Source organism: Equus quagga, chromosome 1, assembly GCF_021613505.1.
Source record: "Equus quagga isolate Etosha38 chromosome 1, UCLA_HA_Equagga_1.0, whole genome shotgun sequence".
NCBI classification, from domain to species: Eukaryota; Metazoa; Chordata; class Mammalia; order Perissodactyla; family Equidae; genus Equus; species Equus quagga.
In genome coordinates, this window is record NC_060267.1 from 58,006,952 (window position 1) to 58,031,408 (window position 24,457).

A 24,457-nucleotide genomic window follows, 5' to 3' on the forward strand; every position below is an offset into this window, starting at 1 on the left:
ACCCCAGTGAATACACAAGCAACACAGCTAATCAAACTCACTGGCATGTCATTTCATAGGGGCTCTCCCTGAAAGGGATGATGAAGTTTAAAAAAAAAAGCTGATTAGAAAAATCAGGACCCTAGGTTACTAATTCATTTTGTTTATTCATTCTCCCACTTAAAGGTAAGCTCTATGAGTATTGGGATCTTGTCTGTCTTTTAGACCACTATAATCCCAGGACATGGAAATGCTACCATATTAGGTGCTCAACAGACATTTGTGAATAAATGAAACTCTGTTGGGAGTTTCTAGCCTTCTGAGGTATCCCAAGAACTTTTCAGAGTTTAACAATCTAGAAACAATTCCCAGCTTCTGCATGTTACACGAAGATACAATCAATCTAAGATATGCATAAGTGAGTTAAGATTTGTTTCACAAGAATGTGAACATACTTAACACTACTGAACTGTACACTTAAAAATGGTTAAGATGGTGAATTTTACGTTAAAATTAAACGTGAGTTAAGAATACAACCTTGCGGCATCAAAGTCTTAAAGAAAATGTACAGCACGGGCTTAGAAGGGAAGATTTGTTTTTTATCAAAATTCTTGGGAGCCAAAGTAATTATGATACCAGAACCTATTTTATAAGTAATACAATACTTATAAAATCTCAAGCCTTGAAGTATTTGGGGTACCTAATCCAGAGCTACATGGACAGAAAATTACTGTGACCTTACTAAAAGGACGGGCCCCCAACAGTGTGTATGTGTTCGTGGAGAGGAACCGTGTCTCCACAAGTTCAGTTTGAAGTCTCACTGAACTCAGCCCGGAATTTTAAAAGTAGCCTAACTAACTAAACACAGTAAACAAAGCAGGTGTTTACAAATGCTACAAAGCACATCTGGCCTCTCCAGGCAAACCCCGATTCAAACCTGCACTGTCTGCCTTGATCACTCTGCTGGACCCTCTGCTACCAGATTTGACTAGATCAGCACAGCCTAGAGCAAAACCACTAATTTTAACTCAGGTCAGAGAAGCCTGTTTACAGTCAGCATGATCCTGCCTTTAAGAGTTCCAACAAGAGAAACAGTCAACCCCGTAAGGACATTTAACTCTACCCCAAAGGCAGAAAAACCTGCCCTTTAAAAAATACTTTTCTTCTTCCTGCTAACCTAGTAATTTTTTGAAGTCAGATTCTTCTGAAAATCTGATGAAATGACCATACTCCCAAGACAAAAAAGCAAATATGTACAAATGTTTTAATACAATGGGGAGGAAGTCAGGGAATCTAGGATTTATTAAGCACCTACTAAGTGCCTGGCACTTGGCCTATTCACTGCTGAGAATACACAGAAGGAACGCGCTGCTCTCATGGAGCTTACATGTGGTGTGGAGGGGTACAGGCAAGAGATGGAAGATTTCTTCATTCTTCCAATTTTACAGGGAGAAAAAATGGTTTTTGGTCTAGATTCCAAGGAAATACACTGCTTTACCTTTCTATTTTTCCTATAACAAGAGAGGAAGATGAAGCAACAAGAAGAAGAAGAGAATCAGTACTACAATTGTGTTTACTAGAGTATGTGGAGGGCACTGTACTCTTCCACTCCATCAAGTTTTTCCTACAGTAAAAATCAGAAGCAGCAGTGATAAATGTTGAAAAAACCCCACTGTTCTGTAAGAACATGGTAAGAGTTCTCAAACTGCTCCAGATACTTTTTCGTTACCCTATTCTCCCTCTGTGATTAGCACAAGAACCAACGAAATGAAGAAGAAATTCCACTCTACCTCGTGCATATTAGTTTAAGAATAAAATGCAAAGACATTTAAGGAAATGGAAATATCCAAGGGAAAAAACCTCTTACCGCTCACCTAAGACGATTCAGAAGCCAACGAGTGAGCTTTAGTCAGAGAACTTTCCTAGTGTTTTAAAAAGAAGTCGACTTAGTTCCCTAAACTATGCGGAGATTAAATTGCAGCCTTAAGTTTCCTTCTCTGAAAAACCTACTGGCAATATGACTACTAAATGCAATGACCCTGGTTTCGGCATATCTATTGACAGGAGAAACTGAAATTGCTTTTTTCTCATGTTAGTTACAGCCCTATCAACACCACTATATTCTTCCGAGAGATTTTTGCAGTGTAACATCCCTAATGCCTACAAACCTGAAGGTATGACACATTTTAACAACTAAGGTTTCCCAGCACTTGAAAAATTGATGTAGGTTCACGACTTTCACAATTTTTTCCATAAACTTTGACTCATCTACTTTGTGCCAAACACTGTTAGGCGCGGGGCTCAAAGCTGTAAGAAAAAGAGCTCTGCATTTGACAAATATTAACGTGGACTAGTGGGAGACCATTACAATTCATTATGACAGAGAAGACTCCTCCAAGACGAAGATTAGTTCATAAAAGTGTGTGATCTCACAACACTGGAAGCAGCTCTCGCCCCTCAGCACTCTTTCCTTTCTCGTACTGCGAACCATTCCTTCAGGGTTAAAAATCCAGTGGAGAGGAGGTTTCCAATTCCCGCCTCCAGTGTGCATTCCGACCCTTGCTTCCGGTCTCTGCTCTAGCAAGCACAGTTCGCACCCCGGGAAGACAGGCACCGCCGCGGCGGGAGCCAAGGAGCCAGCGCGTTCACGGCGGCGGCGCGCCAGCCCCGAGCCAAGGGAACCGGAGCTACGCGCAAGTCCCCGGGAGCAAATCCCTTCCCGCAAACGGACCACTCAGAGGCAGGGACCTGGGGCAAGGGACCTCCCCTCGGGAACTGGGCCGCCCAAGACCCGCGCCCTCCCTGAGCCGGGCTGCAGCCTTCCCCCAGGAGCGGCGTCGCCGCTCCGCCAGCCCCAGCCCCAGCCGGTCACCTGCTTCTGCACGTCAGCATCGCTGAGGGCCATGGCGAAAGCGATGCTAGGCCGGAAGGTAATTCGCTCGAGCTTAGGCTTGAAAGAAGCGTTAGAAAAACGAAGGGAAGGTGAAAGGAAAAGCCGGCGCAGGCTTCCGCTTCCTTGCTTTATAGCCCCGGCTTCCGGTTCCTTCCAGGTGACCGCGCAGTGAGACCCCGTGAGCCTTCTCAGCCAGTGGGAAGAGCGCGGCCCCAGGAAGTCCCGCCCCCTCCCCGGCTGCACGCGTGCGCGGACGGCCCCGCCCAGTCCTTTAAGTCTCGGGCTTTTGACTTTGGTAGCGGCCTTCGCTCCAAGGGAAGGGAGGAGATGAGGGTTTCCGGTGTCTGAAATTAGTGGAGCTGTGTGGATTTCCCCAGCCTTACAGCCGTTGCTTTTTTTTAGAAAAAGTTCAAATATTTTATTTATGCTAAAACCAAATTTATTATTTTACTTTCCTGGCCTTAAAGGAAGCAAATTCAGCAATGTTAATATTTTATTTTTAGAACAGTTTTACAGGAAAATTAAGCAGATAGTTTCCTCTATTATTAATACATTTGTGTGGTACATTTGTTACAATTAATTAACCGATATTGATGCACTAACCAAAGCCCATAATTTATTCAGATTTCCTTAGTTTTAACCTAATATCCTTTCTCTATTCCAGGATCCCATCCAGGATACTACATTTCTTTTAGTTGTTACATCTCCTAAGTTTCCTCTTGGCTGAGGCGGTTTCTTAACCTTTCCTTGTTTTGAATGACCTTGACAGTTTTGAGCAGTAATGGTTAGGTATATTGCAGGCTGCGCCTCTGCTGGAACTTCTCACGTGATTGGTCGGTCGTGATAGGTTTTTGACACAGAGGTAAAGGGCCATTCTCATCACAACATATGCTGTCAACCTGATTTCTGACTATTGGTGTTGACCGTGATCGCCTGGCTGAAGCAGTTTGTCAGGTTTCCCCACTGTAAAGCTACTTTCCCCTGCTTTCCATACTGTAGAAGTACCTCGTGCTGCCCACACTTGAGGAATGAGTTTGCTCCACCTCCTGTAGGGTGGAGTATCTACGTAATTTATTTAGAATTCTTCTGAATGAGCCTTTGCATTTTTCAACATCATCTTCAGGCCTACTTAGAGGGAATTATTTGGAAAATTAGGGCAGCAAGTCCCCCTGACTTGTTTGCTTCAAGCCCCAATTTTTTTTCCCCAACTATAAAGGCAAAAACTTTTGAAAACTGCTTTATTTTTAGGATAGACTCTTAATAGTAGAACTATGGGTCAAAAGATACACACATTTTTACCACTAGCTTTTTATTTTGAAGAAGTTTCAAATATAATAAGTGGTAAGAATAGTACAATGAACTCCCTTCACCTAGATTCACCAATTGTTAACATTGTGCTCTATTTGCTTTATCTTTCCATGTATCTATTATTCGTGACTCTGAATAGTTCAGCATGTGTTTCATAAGAACAAGGGCGTAGGCGGATCAAATTCAGGAAAGTTAAGTCCGTATTCAAATTTTGCCATCTGTCCCACTAATATCCCTTGTGGCAATTTTTTTTTCTGGCCCAGGATCCAATCCAAGGTCTCCTGTTGTATTGTCTTTTTAGTCTCCTTTAATATGAAACAGTTCCTCAGACCTAGTCTTTCCTGGTAGTGACGTTTTTGAAGAGTGCCAGACATTTGAAGAGGCCAGTTGTAGAAAGTCTCTCCATTTGGTTTTGTTTGATAGTTTCCTCATAGACAGACTCAGGTTATGCATTTTGGAAGGAGCACTACATGAGTGATACTGTGTCCTCAGGGCATCACATTAGAAAGCCCATGCCACTTTGTCCTTTTAATGGGAATGGTGTGCACATTTTTAAGGCTGCCAAATTGTGTTTTCCAGCTGTACTAGTATATAATGTTCTTTGTAGCGTACGACAGATTGATACACGTATTTGAGAAAACTGGTGATGTTGGATAAGGGAAGGATTCAGCCACAGGACAATAAAACTAACAGGGCAGCAGAAATCCACAGTTGATCTGAACTTGATCAGTATTCTAATCAACTGAGCTAAACCAGACGATAGGCTTGTTTCTCTCTTGTTAGTTTTGTATTATTAACTTCATTCTTCACCATCCCAGAAAACAGATTTCCAGGATTACCCCTCCCCCTAGCGTCCCTAGGTCAGGATGAGGTGGTATTCACTTGTTTGGATTACAGTCCCTCCTCCCGTTGATTTTTACAATGTTCTGCCAATAACAGGGGTCGGGGAATGGGAGCGGCAGCCTAAATGCCATATGCCCAATTGTTTGTGAATTAATGTCTGGAATAGATGTGCACTGTCCAGAGCAATGTGCTCTTGTTTTTTGGAAAACAGTGTGCTGATTTTTATGATGTATTATTTTGAGACAAAAAATATAGAAAGGTACAAAGAATAATTCAAATATTCATGTACTATGTACAACTACCCACAACATTTGTCACACTTGCCTTAAGACTTCATTTTTTTTCTTTTTAAAGATTGGCACCTGAGCTAACATCTGTTGCCAATCTTTTTTTTTTGCTTCTTCTCCCCAAAGCCTCCCAGTACATAATTGTATATTCTAGTCGTGAGAGCCTCTGGTTGCGCTATGTGGGACGCCCTCAGCGCAGCCAGACTAGCAGTGCCATGTCCTCCCCCTGGATCTGAACTGGCAAAACCCTGGGCTGCCGAAGCAGAGTGCATGAACTTAACCACTAGGCTACAGGGCTGGCCTACAGACTTCATTTTTAAAATAAAAGAAATAGTATTACAGATGTAGTTAACATCCCCTTTTGGGCAGCTCTCTCCTCCCTCATGTTCATGCTCTTTACAACTAGTTTCTGCAGTACGTTGTTGATTCACCAAGGAACCAGGCCAGGCCCTGTCTGATGAGAATGCAGTGAGCTTCAGAGAGTCTCTGGAGTGAAAACATTATGATGAGTACACGCAAAGATTAACTAGTTGGCAGTTTTCCAAATCCAATTTCCTCCTACACTGGCTAGGTCTGTGGAGAAGCTTTATTAAAACAGCTTGTCAGATAAATTCCAAAAATCCCACTCCCAGATAAGCCTATTTACTCATGGCTTCACCAAAATCACTGACCTAGATTCCTGTTAGGTTAGTCACAGAGATGGACTGTGACCTCCTTGTCTCACCTGCGCCCAGCCTGAGGCTTCACACTGTGGGTTAATTAGCAACTGAGACGGCAGAATAGATAAGCTAACTCTTGAGACTTTGGTGGGGGGACAGGGGACATGATGGGATGACACAGAAAGAGAGACAGGAAGTAAATGTAAATCATCTGTCTTTGAATGTTGAGGAATTAATTTTATTTATTTATTTTTTATTTAAAGATTTTATTTTTTTCCTTTTTCTCCCCAAAGCCCCCCAGTACATAGTTGTATATTCTTCGTTGTGGGTGCTTCTAATTGTGGCATGTGGGACGCTGCCTCAGCGTGGTTTGATGAGCAGTGCCATGTCCGCGCCCAGGATTCGAACCAACGAAACACTGGGCCGCCTGCAGCAGAGTGCGTGAACTTAACTACTCGGCCATGGGGCCGACCCCAAGGAATTAATTTTAAAAAGAAAAAAACAAATGGTAGCAGAAAGCAGTGAAACTCTAACTTTGGTGCCTGTACTTTTTGCCCCTTTCCAACCCATTTTCCACACAGCAGAGTTATTTAAAACCTCAGTGGAGGCCGGCCCTATGGCTGAGGGGTTAAGTTCGAGCACTCCACTTTGGTGGCCCAGGGTTTCACCGGTTTGGATCCTGGGCACAGACATGGCACCGCTCATCAGGCCATGCTGAAGCGGTGCCCCACATTCCACGACTAGAAGGACCTACGACTAAAATTCACAACTATGTACTGGGGGGCTTTGGGGAGAAAGAAAAAGAAAAGATTGGCAATAGATGTTAGCTGAGGTGCCAATCTTTAAAAAAAAAAAAAAAACAACTATGTACTGGGGGGCTTTGGGGAGAAGAGGAAGGAGGAAAAAAACCACACCTCAATGGATAGGGCCGGGAGTGGCCCCATCATAGTGGTGGGTTTGTGAGTTCAGATCCCAGGCACAGACCTACACACCACTCATCAAGCCTCGCTGTGGCAGCATCCGACATAAAACAGAGGAAGACTGGCACAGATATTAGCTCAGTGACAATCTGCCTCACCAAATCAATCAATCAATCAATCAAACTTTAAATGGCATCTAGTCGCTCCCAATTTATAATCCTCTAGTGGCTTCCATCTGCTCCTGAACACCTTCTGTTATGGTGTGTGAGCACTGCTAGGCCTGGGCCTGCCTGCTTGTCTGATCTCATCACTCCTCTTCCCTTCGCTCCCCACCTCAAAGCTTCACTTTTTTTTTTTTCAGTTCCTGGAAAACAGCAAGTTTTTTGCCTGAGAAGTTCTTTTCCTCCACTTACCCCTTAGCTTGTTTTTCATCCTTTAGGTCTCAACTTAAAATATCTCCTTCTCAGACAGAGCTCTTCATAAACACCCTTTCACCTTATTTTTATTTTTTTAAGAAAGATTAGCCCTGAGCTAACATCTGCTGCCAATCCTCCTCTTTTTGCTGAGGAGGACTGGCCCTGAGCTAACATCGGTGCCCATCTTCCTCTACTTTATATGTGGGATGCCCACTGCAGCATGGCTTGCCAAGGGGTGCCATGTCCGCACCCAGGATCCAAACCAGTGAAACCCGGGCCACCCAATCGGAACATGCGCACTTAACTGCTGTGCTACCGGGCGGGGACCTCTTTGTGTGTGTGTGTGTGTGTGTGTGTGTGTGTGTGTGTGTGTTTGTGTGTGTGTGTGTGTGTGTGTAAGACTGGCTTTGAGCTAACATCTGTTGCCAATCTTCCTCTTTTCTGCTTGAGGAAGACTGTCCCTGAGCCAACATCTGTGCCCATCTTTCTCTGTCTTGTATGTGGGATGCCACCACAGCATGGCCTGATGAACAGTGTGTAGGTCCAGGCCTGGGATCCGAACTGGAGAACATGGGGCCAGTGAAGCAGGGTGCACAAACTTAACCACTATGTCACTGGGCTGGCCCTATGCATGATCCTCATTTAAAAAAAAACTACAAAAGCCATTACTTGGACAATTGGAGAAATTTAATTATGGACTGGTTATTAGGTACTATTAGGGAATTTCTTAGCTCACTAAGACTTTTCTTGGCAAATCTTTGTCCCATTTCTCTATTAATGGTGTCACTGTTTTCTCAATCACTCAAGCTTAAAGCCTCTTATGACGCTGGCTCCAACCTTCTTTTCCATTCCACCACCCAACCTCAGTTTTTTATGTTTTTATCACCCATTCTCTCAGTTTTATTGAGATACAACTTACATACCATAAAATTCAACTATTTAAAATGTACAATTAAAGGGTTTCAAGTATATTCGTAGAGTTGTGCAACCATCACCATCACCACACTCAATCTGAGAACATTTTCCTCACTCCAAAAAGAAACCTTGTGCCCGTTAGCAGTCACTCCTCATCAGGCTTTTATCACTTCTGATCTGGCTCCTTAACAGCCTTCTAACTCCTGATCTTCAACGCTCTCCTTCCAAATTTATCTCATGTTGGAAGCAGAATTTGATTCCCCTAAAGCATGGTTTAGATACTGCACCCTCTGGACTAGACACCTTCAGTGACTCCCCCAAAGAACGCTTGGGTTCAAGTGAACAAACATCCACTGACACACATTCTCGTCCAGGCACTGTGCTAGGTGCTGGGAACAAAATGCTTACTACTGAAGATCCGCCATAGTGCAGGGCCCTCCTCCGGGAAGGACCTCTCTGTCCCCACCGCACCCCATCCGGCGGAAACCCTTCCCAATTTCAAGGAACATCTTCCCCACGAGCGGCTGCGAACTATGCAGCTCTCGGGACTCCTTGACTCCTCTCTCACTTGCCCACACGTACAGCTCAATAGTTGTTTGCTCAGTACACACACAGAACGTGTTCCGTAGACGCAGCAACGCTCCTTCCCGCCGGAACCGCCAGCATCCCACCCCACCTTCGTCAGCCGTCAAACTGCTCTGCCACCGCAGGAACGGGAGATTTGAGCCACTCCTAGGAAGAGCTGGCTAGGAGAAATCAGGTCTTCCTGGTCACGTCTGCGCGACGAGACCTCCAGACCTCTATGGTTCATGCTTCCGCTCGGGAGAACGGAGCCGCCCCCTTCCGGCGCTGCTCGGCGCCCCCGGCCCGCCCCGACGCCGGCCGTGACGGAAGCACGTCGGGGGTGACCTAACCCTCCAACATGGCGGCGGCGGTAGATTAGGGCCGCGGGTCGAAGCAGCGACTGCCGCTGGGGGACCCTGTCGGAAACAGCTGCCACCGCCGCCGCCGCCTCTTTCATCTCCTCTGGGGCAGGGGCCAGGGCCAGGTGAGGGGAGCGGGGCTCCGGGCAGGCAGAGCTGGCTCCTCACCCAGCTCCTCAGGCGAGTTTCGCTGGGTAGGAAGGTGTCCAGAGTCTCTTCTGCCTAACCGCCGGCTCCCCAGTGGTTCCGACGACGCGTGAGTGAGAGTATGTATGTCCTGGTGCTCCTTCGCCCGAAGGTTCTCGAAGCTTAAGGGGTCCATTCCATCCTCCCCGGACGTGTTCCGGTGGTCCCCTCCCGGGGGTTGCTGGGCGCGGCGTCCCGAGGGGGCTGCCGGTGGCGTCGCGGCCCGGCCGGTGCCGTGCGCCTAGCCTCTGCCCCGCAGATCCCTTCACGCGAACCCCGTCCCATTTTAGGACCAGGCTGGGGAACGTGGACTTCTTTTTGGTCGAGGAAAGGGATTTCTTGTGACTCAGGTAGAATGATCGTAGATTGGCTTTGCCAGTCCTAGCCGTTTCTTCTCACAGGGTGTTAGAAATTTTTTATCCTTTATTCACTGCTGTTCTGATACCCATTATTATTCCCCCCCCCGAAAAACCTGCCTTCTTACCCTTGGAGGCAGTACGGTTCACAGTAAGTCGTTTCTTCTTTTGACTTTCCTCCTCTCACCATTCCAAGGAGATGCCAGGTGTCCTTCCTTCGTAAGCGACCGTGAAGGAAGACTCCCAGACTGCGAGTTGGGGCCTTAAGCAGGTTGAGGAGCGGACACTGGCCGGCTGCTCGCGGGCTCCTGACCGGCAGCTTTGTTTAGCTTTTAACCGCTCCCCGCACAAGTATTTGTTTATCCAAAAGAGCCGTCTCTCTCTTTCTATTTGGAAGTTTTAAACTAAACTCAGAGTGCCCCCGTTTTTTTCCCTTTATGATGTGAAGCAAAACAAACAAAAAGTCGTTTTGCGAAATTGTCAGTAAGATTTCCGCTGGAGGTTTGGTGTAAACCGGAATGTTGATCTCTGCCCTAACTTGTTGTGTGACCTTGGATGCGTTGCCACACCCTTCTAGTACCTTCTTTTTTTTTTTATCTTCCAGAAAGTTAAGCAAATGTTTGTGTAGGTAATGAATTGTTTATACCCCAGGTACACAGTTGGATAAATTTATACTGCACATTTGTACCTGGAATGTTTAAACTATTATGAAATGTTCTTCGTATGATGATAGGCCACTAAGGATTTTGAAAATTCTTTTCCTCTGATTGGTGAGGTTCTATTCTCGGTATATTTGTTTCAAATGTTTCATTTTCTCATGGAGAACTGTATCCCAATAGTTGAATTCAGTTGAAGGACATGTAAGGTTGAGTCCCGCCAGGTTATAAGGAAAACGTGCTCACTAGCACATCAGTTAATGAGTGTTTACTAAATAGCTTACACACTAAGCTTTTAGGACAAGTGGTGTGCAGCAATAAGAATCATTGTTTTAAAAATATATTTCTCTTAAGAAATATTTTAGACATACAGAAGTTTTAAACAATTACTTAGTACTGCCATTCTGCTTTTTATCACTGGTTTTCAAACATGATTTTGATTCGTATCTTATTCCAAATAAATGGTCATCAAAAGTTCTTAATATGTATTACAGAATTGAAAAGAGGGAGCTGTTTTCAGAGTAGCTGATTTTTTAACAGCTTTGTTGAGATGTAATTAGCATCATGCAACTCACTAGTTGCAGAATTTAATGATTTTTAGTATATTCACTGTGCAACCATCATCACAATTTTTATCACCCCAAAAAGAAGCCTGTACCCATTAGCAGTCATTCTTTATTCCCGCTCTCCTTCATCTCTCCTACCTAGGCAACCACTGTCTTACTTTCTGTCTCTATAGTTCTGGACATTTCATCTAAATGGGATTATACAATATATGGTCTTTTGTGACTGGCTTCTTTCAGTTAGCATAATGTTTTCAGGGTTCATCTAAGTTGTAGCATTTATCAGTACTTATTCCTCTTTATGGCCACATAATATTCCATTGTGTGATATGCTCCATTTTCTCTATTAATTGATGGGCAGTTACTTCCACTGCCCATCAATTGTATATAACATTTAGTTGTTATATATAACAACTTTGGTGGTTATATATAATGCTTTTATGACCATTCATGTGCCAGTTTTTGTGTAGACATGTGCTTTCATTTCTCTTTGGCATATACCTAGAAGTGGAACAGAGTAATTAATTTTATATCTTCCTTTTACACTAGTTATCTACATGTCTATAGGAAGCCTATTTAACTTATTGTGAGTCAGACTGTGTTTATGTGTTTGTGGGGAGAAAATGAGAGGGAAGCATTCCTGTCTGAGTACATTATCTTTGGGTGCCAGGTGCTGAGTGAAAACGTTTTCAGGCAGCTCTTAACACAAGATCGAACTAGAGGGTTTCAATTAGGCATATTTCAGTTGGAAAGGGATAGTCTACACTAGAATACTTAGTGTCTGCTGAGTCTTAAAAACGACACCTTGCTCAGTTGCATTTCTCAGCTGGATGGTATGAATTTTTGCAATTTCACAATTTTTATTAGGATTATTTAATTTTACTTCTTTCATTTTGGAGAAAGTCCTAGAATTCTACAGGAGCTAATAAAGCATGGATTAAAAAAATACAGTTATTGGACTTCTTGTTAATTTGTGAAACTTTTAGAAAAATTCCATGCTCAAACCACCAGTGAGTTTTGAGACTAGAGATCTGGTAACCAAAAAACTTTGTTAATGTTTGAAATTCCAGAGTTTTGATTTGTGACTGAGTTATCTGTCTTATTTTTCTCTTTTTAAATGGGGATTATAGATCTGTTCTACTCCATATTACTAGAATATTTAACAAATATTACTACATTATAATTTTATTTTAGTGGAAGGAAATAGTCTAAAAACAAAGAACTTCCTGAAATAATTTAATTAAAACATGTTAAATTAGGTTTCTGTTATGGTTCTATGGGGTTAAGGAATACAATATAGGTAGGATATTCTAAATTAGTATGTCTGAGGTGGGTGCTAGAAATTTCTTTCTTCCTTCCTTCCGCCCGCCCGCCACAGCATGGCCACTGAGAGTAGGTCCGGGCTGGGAACTGAACCCAGGCTGCCTGAAGCCGAACGTGGTGAACTTAACCACTGGGACTGGCCCAGAAATTTCTATTTTTAACAAGCATTCAAGGTGATTATGCTTAGACAAGTTTGGGAAACAACTGTAACAAACTCATGTTGCTGCAGATTTGTTTTTCATAAGACTTTAAAGTAGAATTTAATAGTTACTACATACCTTCTGGTTATAGTTCATAAAATGTGCTTAATTCCTATAGTACTATCTGTGCTAGCATCTTGGGATTTGCACTGGTACTCATAAAGAAATCTGGCTTAAAAAAAAAAAAAGGAAACCATTATTGGAGATTGTGGATATTACATTTGTTACTGAAGAATCATGGATGTTTTATTTGGGACTGGTTTTGGAGATGCCACCAAATGAATGTATAAACACAGGATTAAGTTACCCTAAGCTTTCTCAGATTGTCCATCTGGCTGACGGCTACTTGTAACTTAATAGAGGAACAGACTAAAGGAGTCAGGCGGAGACAGAAATGGCAGGGTAGCGCAGATATGTTCAGCAGCTTGTCAGAATTGTGCGGAAGACAGGAGTTTTCACGTTTAAGATCATTCTTGTATTTAATCACATCTTGATACTAAGAACACTCATGTGTAATTTGAATTCTAAAAGGTCTACTAGATAAAATGTAAAGAATAAAAGTAACTATGTCCTTCTCATCATTTAAAAAGAAGCTTGAGCTGTGTTAGATATGAAATGGACTCTGTGTTGGTGACACAGTGGTGGGATGGACCTGAGCATTGTCCCTGCTTCCAGGAAAGCTCTAGGGGTGGTCTCAGATCATAACTTACCTTTCATCCAATCTGTCTTTCTCCCTTTTTTTCCATGCCCCATTCTCAAAATTGACAAATGTACTTCTTTCAGTACTCTGGGTGTCTGAAATTTGGAAAACCACCTTGTTTTTCTTCCATTTCTTCCTGCTATTATTTGTGTTACTATTTTCATCTCTCCCTTCCTCTCACCCAACACATTGCCTGGCGTGCAGTAAATATGTGTTGAATGAATGCAGGTAAGGGCGAAGAGTTCGAACTGAAGAGAATGGACCTAACCAAGTGGTTGCACTGTTAACTAGCTCAATGATTTTGGGCCAATAAATTGTCTATTCTTGTTTCTCCATCAATAAAATTGAGACTCTTACATTTTCCTTGTAGCACAGGGGATTGCAGTGACATCAAATGGGAAAGAGCTTCAGAAGTAGAGATCTCATGGAGATGTAAATTATTTGTGATACTTGTTAGAAATGCTAGAGCCCATTCTGCAACATGCTGATTATTCACCACTGAGTCTTGCACAGGAAGTGGATGCCTTCTCTTCCAGATACCTTAGAGTCCACGACCCTGTGGTAGTGCTCTGGAGTTTACATTTGGCCTTTTCTCAATGCCTTTGTCCTGTAATCTAATACAAATGCACTCGATGTGGTACTGTTCCTGAGCTCTCTACCCCACCACCTAAACACAGGCCTGAATGAGCTGCTTCATTGCTATACACTGGAAGCTCAAGCTAAATTAGAAGTTGGATGGATATTTTGTACTATAGGTCTGGTATGTTTATAACTAGAATGTCAAATTCACATTTAAAGCCTAAAAACCATATACTAAACTTAAATGATTGAAGTTTGTATTATCCTCTTCTCCATTAGTGTGAATCACTGAGAAATGACTGAATATAATTATTCACAAAATATGTAGATGTATGGGTATTAACATGTATACTAGCGCTGAGGACTTTATTGCAAATAGGATGGTGAGTGTGAAAGATGGAAAATTATGAAATCCATGATTAAGATTGCATTTATGGTTAGGCAATTGAAATTTGTAAGGAAATTTGAAGAGTGCTAGGCTAAAAATCAAATTCGGAAACTCAGTGAACTATGCTTTGTCTATGACATATGGGTTGGAGAATGACTAAAAGTGTCTTCAATGATATGGATTTTTGATAAGTACAAGAAATTTGAATATAACATTCTAGAACATCAATTTTTTATTTAAAGCATTATTCAAAATATGAGTACTTTATTCCTGTTACCAAAAAATTCTGAGACTTTTTTTTTAAAGATTGGCCCGGAGCTAACGTCTGTTGCCAGTCTTCCTTTGTTTTTTTTCTCTCCCCAAAGCCACAGTATATAGTTGTATATTCTAGTTGTAGGTCCTGCTAGTTCTTGTGTGTGAGCTGCCACCACAGTATGGCTGCTGACAGATGAGCGGTGTGGTTCCGTGCCCAGGAACCAAACCTGGGCTGCTGAAGTGCAGCGTGATGAACTTTAACCACTAGGCCATCAGTGCTGGTTCTCTCTAAGACTTTTTAAAGCTTAAATTTTGTTACTGATTTCCTCTGTTCTTCCTCCCCCTCTCTTTTGAAATTTTACTTCATAATATATTCCTTGCTCTCTATATTTATATCTCACTGGCTCCTTCTCCACTGAGTGTAAACGTGCGTAAGTCTCTTTCATGGTGTACAAAAACAGAACAAAACAAAACAAATGAACTCTCAAACCTTTGTCTCTCTTTGGCCTCCATTATTTTCTTCCCTTCAAACCATGCTCATTCTTTGAAAGAATAGACTAAAACTCAGCTTCTCTGCTTCTTCACTTCCCATTTACTCTTCAGCTCCTTGCCTTCTACCATTGCGCCTGCCAGTCAAACAAAACTGTCCTGTCAGGGATCATTACCCTGACATTTTCATTCTTTTTGATGTGTTGTTGGATTTGACAAATTTATTCACTACCTTCTTATTGTAGTGCCTCTGTTGACTTCTGTGAACACACTCTTGCCTGATTTTCTTCCTACCTTTCTGACTGTTCTAATCCAGACTTAAGCATCTCTGCCAGCTTCTCATCTTTTGGCCTCCCTTGCAATTTTTGTTTTGCCCTGAATTCTAATTGTGTTTCTTTTTCAGATTAAACCAGTATTTCTCAACATTTTTTTTTAATGTCTGCTTTTAATAAATAAAAATTTCTCTGTCTCCTATTCCGGTGGTAGTGCTTGGAGTGGTGGAGTTGAGGGGTGCATTATTCCTCCCTCCCATCCCCTCACTGAGAGTCATTGATAGGAAGAAGATTGAAGATTTGCTGAGCTTTATTTTCTATTCTTTGTAATCTGAAAACAATAGGCACTGCTTCCTTTTCCAAGTAATGAAACTAGATATTGAATATGCTTTTTCGAATTATGTTACCCTTTCTCCCTCCCTGAAATTCTGACACTCCCTTCCAAAAGGAAATCACTGCTCTCCATTCACTCTCTAGGTAGTTTTATTGGCTTGTCTCTATGCAGAGTGCAAATTTGTATCCCCAGTCCAGGCTGCTTTCTGAGTTTAAGACCTGTATGTCGAAGTATTTGTTGTACATCTCCACCTGGACAACCCATAGGGTATTTTAAAATTCAGTATGCCCTGAAGTGAACTTGTTACCCTTCTCTAAACCAGCTCTTCTTATATTATCTGATCTGAAAGATAGAAATAACACCACTTTTCATACTTTCTACTTACTGGATTACTTTGTAATTTAGTTGGTTAACAAATCTTTGAACTCTTAGTATTTTTCCTATCCATCATCCCTTTCTTCTTTCCAGTGTTCCTGCTCTAGTTCATATCTTCATACATCTCTGTTTGGATTTCTCCAATATTCCCCTAACTTGTGTCCTTGCCCCCAATCTCCATTCTATCTTCCAAGCTGCCTCTTAGGATGATTTTTCTAAAATATAATCTGTTAATATGCTTCTCTTGTTTAAAAGCCTTCAGTGATTACTAATGTTGTTCTCTAGTAGTTTTTAGCTTGTTTTGCATCATGATCTAATTTAAGAATCGAATGAAAGAAATCTGATTTTTCTCTTCAGAAAAAATTCTCATGCACACAGAATTTGCACACAGCTTTAAGGGGTTCATTCATGGACCTGGTTAAAATAATTCCTAGCTTACAGGGTAAAATCCAAACTTCCTAGCCTTCCATAGCACACATGGCCCATCAAGTGCTGACTGCTGCTTACTCCTGAGCCTAATCCCCCTTAGATCTTATGATTTAGCCATGTCAAATTCCTTAATTTTTGTGTTGTTTTGTGCTGTTTCCAAACGCTTTTGTGCCTTTTCCTTGTCTTTTTTTTTTTTTTAATGAGGAAAGTTGACCCTGAGCTACCATCCATTGCCAGTGTTCCTCTTTTTGCTTAAGATTGTCCCTGAGCTAACGTCTGTGCCAGTCTTCCTCTATTTTGTATGAGGGATGCCACCACAGCATGGCTTGATTAGTGGTGGGTAGGTCCACGCTCAGTATCTGAACCCACAAACCCGGGGCCACTGAAGCAGAGCGCACAAACTTAACCACTACACAACTGGGCCAACCCCTCCTTGTCTTCTTTAAGTGTAAACTTCATCCCTGTCCATTCCCAAACTGGTTCAATTAGTGAATATCTATTCATGTTCCAAGATTGGCTTAGATTTTACTTTATAAAGCCTTTCCTCATTTCCACTTCCTTTTCCTCTTCCCCAGGGAGACTTGCCCATGTCCTCTTTTGAGTTGCCCTTTCCCACTCCATGGATACTGACTTGTATCATAGAACTTTATTGTTCTTTTTTGTCTATATATTTTTGTTTTCTTCTTGGTTGAAAATGCCTGTGGGCAGGTGATTTATCTTAATTGTCTTTGTGCCTAATGCCTCTAGGGTACCTTGTATCTTAAGAAATGTGTGTTGAATGAATACAAAAAATTATCAGAAGGCGTTATCTTCTGTTTCTTTAGATGTAATTACTAGATCCATAGGCGGACTTTGCAGAATTAGAAGATTTTTCTAAAACTATAAATTTAGTAATCTTCACATGAAAGTAGTGTGTTTTTATTCTTGGGGAATTGCTATAGAATTTTTAAGAAAATTAGGTTCGAGTAAGGTCTTGATTGCAAACAACACAAAATGACTTTAGCTTACTTAAGCAGAAAAGGAACTTATGGAAAGGGCATTATTAGGTAGCTCACAGAATGGATGGGAAAGCTGGAAAATTAGGCTTGGGAAATGGGCAGGAACCAAGGGAGACTGCTGCAGACTCAGCCAGGGTCAGTCCACAGAAATAGAAAAGTTAGGATCCATACCACTGCCTCTGCTGAACTCGTACCACCACCTTCTCCAGAATTATCTTTAAAGGTATTTCCGGATTCCAAATCCTACGTGGGAGCCTCTGACTTGGCTGAACCTAGATCACATATCTGTACCCTAGGTGCTAGGAAACAGGAGACTAGGAGAGAAAATGTCTAGCCCATTTTAGCTTTTGTAGTGGGGTCTGGGAGTTTTCTGTTACCTAAGATTAACACAATGTGGGATGTTCCATAGATAGGAAATTGGGTTTTCCATTTCATTACATTATGTTACATCACACTGCTAGCTAATACTTGGTTGATAGGCCTGAGAATACTTGTTTTACCTCTGTGGGTTTCCCTTTTCTTATTTGTAAATTTGAAATACTGTCTTGTATTAAAAGGTAACAATGTAAAAGTATTATTAAATATTTTGAGCTCTTTGAGAGTAAAACACCCTGTAAGAACACAAGAATGTGGCTTTTATTCCCATGATGTAAGCTGTAACATTTTTTCCCTTTCTTTGGAATATTATTAATAATTTTGGAATACCTTTCTGAAGTTTATGGGAACTTTTAAAGTTGAACAGGGTAGTCCAAAGCCTATTGTTCAATTTATTGAATATTTTGATATAATTGGGTAGCATTGCCCCCTGAAGATAGAAACAATATGGACTTTTAACTGTTGAACCAAGATTTCTTTTGATAGCCTAAGTAAACATTGATATAAATAGCCTTTTTTAAAAATTAAAATTAAATGAATTTTTTTAAAAGAGTATTTAACCATTCCAACAGATCTCCATGTTATCTTTCTTTTTATCTCTTTATGGAGCCACTCTTTTATTTTATACACTTCAAATTCTGTATGTGTTTTTTTCACTATTTATCATTCTAGGACATTTTTGTTAGTTTGCCTATTACAGATCTTAAATTTTGCCAACATTGTCTGTCTCTTTTTCCTATTGTTAGTTATCTGAACCTCTTTTTCTTTCATGGGATATTTCTTGAGATCTTTGTTCTTTTTGCGGAAGATTAGCCCTGAGCTAACATCTGCTGCCAATCCTCCTCTTTTTGCTGAGGAAGACTGGCCCTGAGCTAACATCCGTGCCCATCTTCCTCTACTTTATTTGTGGGACACCTACCACAGCATGGCTTGACAAGCGGTGCCATGTCCGTACCTGGGATCCAAACCAGCAAACCCCAGGCGGCCGAAGCAGAACGTGTGCACTTAACTGCTGCGCCACCAGGCCAGCCCCTCATGAGATCTTTTTTTTTTTTTTTTTTTAAAGATTTTATTTTTTCCTTTTTCTCCCAAAGCCCCCCGGTACATAGTTGTGTATTCTTCGTTGTGGGTTCCTCTAGTTGTGGCATGTGGGACGCTGCCTCAGCGTGGTCTGACGAGCAGTGCCATGTCCGCGCCCAGGATTCGAACCGACGAAACACTGGGCCGCCTGCAGCGGAGCGCGCGAACTTAACCACTCGGCCACGGGGCCAGCCCCTCCTCATGAGATCTTAAAGCAGTTTGAATTACTGTTTTAAGTAGAAAACGAAGTTCTTTGGGAACCTCTTAAGACATTTTGACTTGAAACAACTATTAAGGTACATAGTAGGGGGGCAAAAGGTTCAAGTTTCCAGTTATAAATCAGTCATGGGGTGTACTATACAGCATGATGTCTATAGTTAATGGTACTATATTGCATATTTGAAAGTTGCTAAAGTAGATCTTAAAAAAAAAGATACATAATAGGTAAAACAGCTAAGTCCATGTGAAGAAGTGAGAGTTGTAGTTACATTGATTAGAGTACAGGTTAGGATGCCTAATGATGAGATTCAGAATAAAGTGGCTTAAGTAACAAGTCTGGAGGCGAGCAGTCCAGGCTGGCAGGGTGGCTCTGTTCCACATGGTTGTTCAGGGACCCAAGTTTCTTCTGTCTTGTTGCTTTACCCCCAAAGTGGCATAAAGCAACACTTTGCGTGTCAAAGCTAGGTGTCTGCCATAGTCACATTTCAAACGATAGAAAAGGGGGAAAAGGAAATATTTAGGAGAAACCCACGAATTACACATGTAACTTCTGCTCATGTTTCTCTGGCTCAGACAAATCATATGATACATTAAGCTGCAAGGGAGACTGGGAAATGTCTGCAGCTGTATGGCCATGGACCTAGCTAAAATTTAGGAGGAGTCTTTATTAGTAAAAGTAATAAGAGGACATATACTGGGGCGGGGGGCATAGGTAGTATTTCTGTCATTCGTAAGTAGAGAACAGAGGGAGAGAGAGAAGGGGAAATTTGCTTTTGATCTGAAATCTGAATAAATTCCCACTTGTAAATAAATTAAAGTTACATTTTTTTTTTTTAAGATTACTTGGAAGAAAAGACTGAGAAATATTTATTTTGGTATTTAGTTGAATAATTGGAGTCAATGGGAAAATGTACTGGCATGTAATAAACTTTAAACTGAAAAAATGTTCTATGTTTTTAGGTTTTACACACCTGTAAGTAGACCTTTTTGGAGCTCTGCAAGCCAACTCAATGGCGTCCTCCACTACTGTGCCTCTAGGATTTCACTATGAAACAAAGTATGTTGTTCTCAGCTACTTGGGACTCCTCTCTCAGGAGAAGCTGCAAGAGCAACATCTTTCCTCACCCCAAGGTATTATTTTTGGCTTATGGTGGTTATATTAAGTAGTGATACTTACTTTGTACATAAAAGTGTATGAATCTGAGTAATTTATATCTTTGGTTATAAGATCAAATGATACTAATAGGTTTTGAAAGAATAACCCTTCAGCCCATCCCTTCCCATCCCCTGATCCATTCCCAGAAGCAATTACTTTTGCTTTTTTTTAAAGATTGTATTTTTTCCTTTTTCTCCCCAAAGCCCCCCGGTACGTAGTTGTATATTCTTTGTTGTGGGTCCTTCTAGTTGTGGCATGTGGGACGCCGCCTCAGCATGGTTTGACGAGCAGTGCCGTGTCCGCGCCCAGGATTCGAACCAACGAAACACTGGGCCGCCTGCAGCGGAGCTTGCGAACTTAACCACTCGGCCACGGGGCCAACCCCTACTTTTGCTTTTTAAGAGCTTGATATTTTAAATGATTGCTACTGGTAAATGTAAAAATGTACTCGGTACATTTAAATAAACAAATCCATTTGTTTTTAGAGATTTCATACTTAACAAGACATAGATTAGCGTTACATAGTTCTTTTTAAATTTTTAGTACAATTAAGTTCTTTGAATTGCCGTTTTTCAAGGATATTAGATTTAAACAATGGATTCATATGTAGTGGTCCCCCCTTATCCACAAGGGGTATTTCCAAGACCCCCAGTAGATCACTAAAACCATAGATAGTACTGAACCCTAAATATACTTTGTTTTTTCCTATACATACATACATATGATAAAGTTTAATTTATAAATTAGGCACAGTAAGAGATTAACAACAATAACTAATGATAAAATAGAATAATTATAACAATATACTGTAATAAATTGCCAGCATTACTACTCTTGCACTTTTGGGCCATTAAGTGAAATAAGGGTTACTTGCACTGCGATACTGCACCAGTTAATGTGATAACCAAGATGGCTGCTAAGTGACTAACAGGTGGGTAGCATATACAGCCTGAATGTGCTGGACAAAGGGATGATTCACATCTCAGCAGGTTGGAGCAGAATGGCTTGATATTTCACTACCCTACTCAGAATGGCGCAAAATTTAAAACTTAGGGATTGTTTATTTCTGGAGTTTTTCATTTAATATTTTGGATCGCAGGTCATGGAAACCGCAGATAAGGGTGGACTACTATATCTGATAGACTTAGAAAGTTTTTAAGTCGTTGTATTGTGAAGTTGTATGTATCCTTCTTTAAATATTTTGCCAAACAAAGCTTAAAACAGTTACGGAGTCTCAGTTAGTCTTGTTCATTGAGCTGTAACATCATCATCTTAAATATTCTAATCCATAGATTTCTACTGCAGCTATAGAGGTACTTCTTATTTATCTCCTGCCATTCTAACTCGAGAAAGGATAGTCTTGAGAATTCAGCAATGATGGAATCGAGTAGCCATTCTAACAAGAGGGCTGACAGAAGGTATCTTAACAATGCTAATTTAAATACTGACGTGTAACTAGTGGATGTGTTCTGTTTTTAAATATTGAATCATATTTTGAGTACCCCAAGGCAGGTTGCTATTTAAACAAAATTACATCAAAATGACCTTAAAAACTCATAAAAGAAAACGTGATACCAAATCTTTATTATTTCACCAAACTTACACAACTATTTTACTTTCTATTGTCTTCTAATCTTTATCGATATACACATAGTTTTTACATAGTTGTAATCAGTTATTTGTGATTTTTTTCACTCAGTTTTATCTTAAAACATGTTTACGTTTCTATATTTCATCTCTTCTATTATTGTGTGTCTAACTATTTCCAGTTTTTTAAAAAAATCAGTAGCATCGTATAAAATTTTTGGTTTACCATAAAAGCCTGTTTGCCAAGGTCACTAACACTGGCAGTAGGGCTTTAATTGAAAAAGTCAATTAAAGAGGGAATCATAAATAAAGAGGTTATTATAAGAAATTTTAATTTAAAGTGTTAATAAATTTACATTTATTTAGCAATTTTGATGTAGGGCCAAAGCTTTTTTTTGAATGTGGGTCTGATTGAGATTCCATGGCATATTTTTAGCATAAACCGTATCTATTACCTGTAGTTTCCAATTTATGTTTATTTAAAGTGGAGTAACAACATAAAGACACTTATAAAACAATCTGATTGAAGAGTCATTCTAAATTTTTATGACTTTTTTCTCCAGTCTTTTACAGTTGGTTCTCTCACACCCAGTAGGATATGGCATTTTTTAAGAATGCTTTTTTTTTTCGTTTTTCCTCTCCAAAGCCCCAGTACATACTTGTATAGTCTAGTTGTAAGTCCTTCTAGTTCTTCTATGTGAGCTGCTGCCACCACAGCATGGCTGCTGACAGACGAGTGATGTGGTTCCATGCCCGGGAACTGAACTCAGGCCACCGAAGCAGAGCACGACAAACTTCAACCACTAGGCCATCAGGGCTAACTCTGATAGGGTATTTTTAAAGCATCTTCCCCAAACATTTAATTTAGCTTTCATAGAAATATGAAGTCTCTTTGCACAATCATCTTTCAATTATGTCTATGATTTTAAATGTTAGAGAATTTCAGTAAGTATAATTTTCATAAACAGGTTGGGAGAGAAATAGCTGATTCTTGGTAAGCATACAACTTATGCAAGTGTGCTAGAAAGTAGTCTACTAGCTGCATGTGTTCAGCTTGCTGTGGGCATTGTCAGTATGTTTTATAGTGAGGCTGTAGTGGGTCTCTTAATCCAACAAATCACTTCGCGGAGGTTAATTAAGAGCACTTCTACTATATATTGTTTTTTTCCCCCGGTTATTTACTTTTGCTAAATTATCTAGAGTCAAATTACTGCATCAAAGAGGAGTAATATTTTTGTGAGGAGCTTGCCATTTAAAATAAGTAGGTAGCCTATAAATTGTCAAAGCATGTAACATATCTTTTTTAAGTTTTCACACATTGTCTTAAAAACTAGTTATAACTTCTGAAAATGCTGGATCCTATTGTTCTAAGACTTGGTGCTTTAGACTCAGTGAACATCTACCATAATAGACTTACTTTGAGTACAGCTGAGGAGTTGCATTGATAGTGATTAATGCATACATGGTTAGCACATCTGAAATAGGGATTGTGTCTGTACAATATTGCAGTTTGGGAGGAAGATTCTGGGAATTAATTTTATGAAACGTGGTTTTTATATTGAACCTCCTAGAACTCTTTAGGTGCCAAAAATAGATATCCCGACTAAGTGAATTAGAGCAAGACCATTTATTACTCTAGCCCAGCAAACACCAGGAGTATTACCATGGTAGCAGTGGTTCCCCTGCCCCTAAGTACCATAGGGTAATGGAATGAGCTCACTCAATGGCATTTCATGTAGTGGCTTGTGCTGCAGCTGAGGAACCTAGTACTAAGGGCTTAGCACCTTTTGTAGCAAACAGTAAGCAAGCTAGTTCCTTCTCCCAGAGAGCGAGCCATCCATTGTGGTCATTTTGACTTACCTAATTGCCTTCCCGACTAGCTATAGGCATGGCTTAGAGTCAGAGGACAGGTGTTCAGTTTGTCATACTCGGCAAGGACATACAGGGATACTTAGGGCTCCTTGCAGGCTATTGGTCCCAAGATTAAATGCAGTGGCATTCAGTGGAATCCATTCAGTTTGTCTAATATAACACTTGATTCAGGCCATTATCAAGAGAATCTGAATTAGCAGGATGAGGCCATTCTGAGTGTTAATCTCAGGCATCCACCTCAGGACCCCAGATTCAGCCAAGTGAATAAGTCCCGAGGGGACTAGTAGGTCTTTTTTCACATAACCACTTAGTTTCCTTTCCTTTAGCATGTATGGGTTGTTCCACCTAACCAGTAGTAATTCACCTCAACAGGAAATGTTGTCAGCTGTACATGCTCCTCCCTGTTCAGCCAGGATGTAGTTCAAGACCAGTCTATTGCCCATTATAATCCATGCAAGGGCATTTAGACTGATGTGCTGATCTTCTAGCGCTTGTTCCCTCTCATTGGCTGTTGTAGCTAAAGTTAAGGATACATTCCTGATTATTATCTGTGGGGCACGAACTCCAATACCAGAGAACAATATTTGCTTTGCTGTATGGAACCAGGTGTCAGTGTATCCCTGGATAGGACAGCTTTCTTTGTCTAGGGACACCACAAGGGGACTGCAGTCCAAAGGCTAGTGTCATTGACTGTTAGGAATATTGTCCAGGGCAGAGTTGGTAAACAGCAGGCCTTATAATGTTAGATTTAGTTCATTAAGAAACGTTTTCAAGTCTGCAGCAAAAGCTAATTTCCAAAGCTGTTCATTATTTGATAATAGTGGTTGAAGGTGGTTCTTCTTGTTCAGAAAAATTCCTTTGTTGTTCTTGGGCTCAAAAAATTGTAATAAAACACTACCACTGCTTAGCCATTGAACTGCTG

General features: G+C 41.0%; 2 protein-coding genes across 3 annotated transcripts in view; one reads left to right on the top strand and one right to left on the bottom strand.

Annotated features, from left to right (window-relative positions):
• The window catches only part of ATP6V1E1 (ATPase H+ transporting V1 subunit E1), a 29,948-nt gene extending 19,845 nt beyond the window's left edge, over positions 1 to 10,103 (bottom strand). The window contains exon 1 of one of the 2 annotated variants that reach the window (XM_046668314.1): positions 9,814 to 10,103. Coding sequence is in view for 1 of the 2 variants with exons in the window: in XM_046668305.1 (XP_046524261.1) it covers positions 2,852 to 2,884 (33 nt within the window). In the remaining variant the exon portion in view is untranslated. Of the gene's footprint in view, positions 1 to 2,851; positions 3,012 to 9,813 lie in introns of those variants that run through there. The other variant, XM_046668305.1, reaches the window with a different exon arrangement.
• The window catches only part of BCL2L13 (BCL2 like 13), a 90,160-nt gene continuing 73,634 nt past the window's right edge, over positions 7,932 to 24,457 (top strand). Inside the window, 2 exon segments of the mRNA XM_046668293.1 lie at positions 7,932 to 9,122; positions 9,124 to 9,268. Coding sequence (XP_046524249.1) covers positions 9,030 to 9,122; positions 9,124 to 9,268 — 238 coding nt within the window. The 5' untranslated portion in view covers positions 7,932 to 9,029.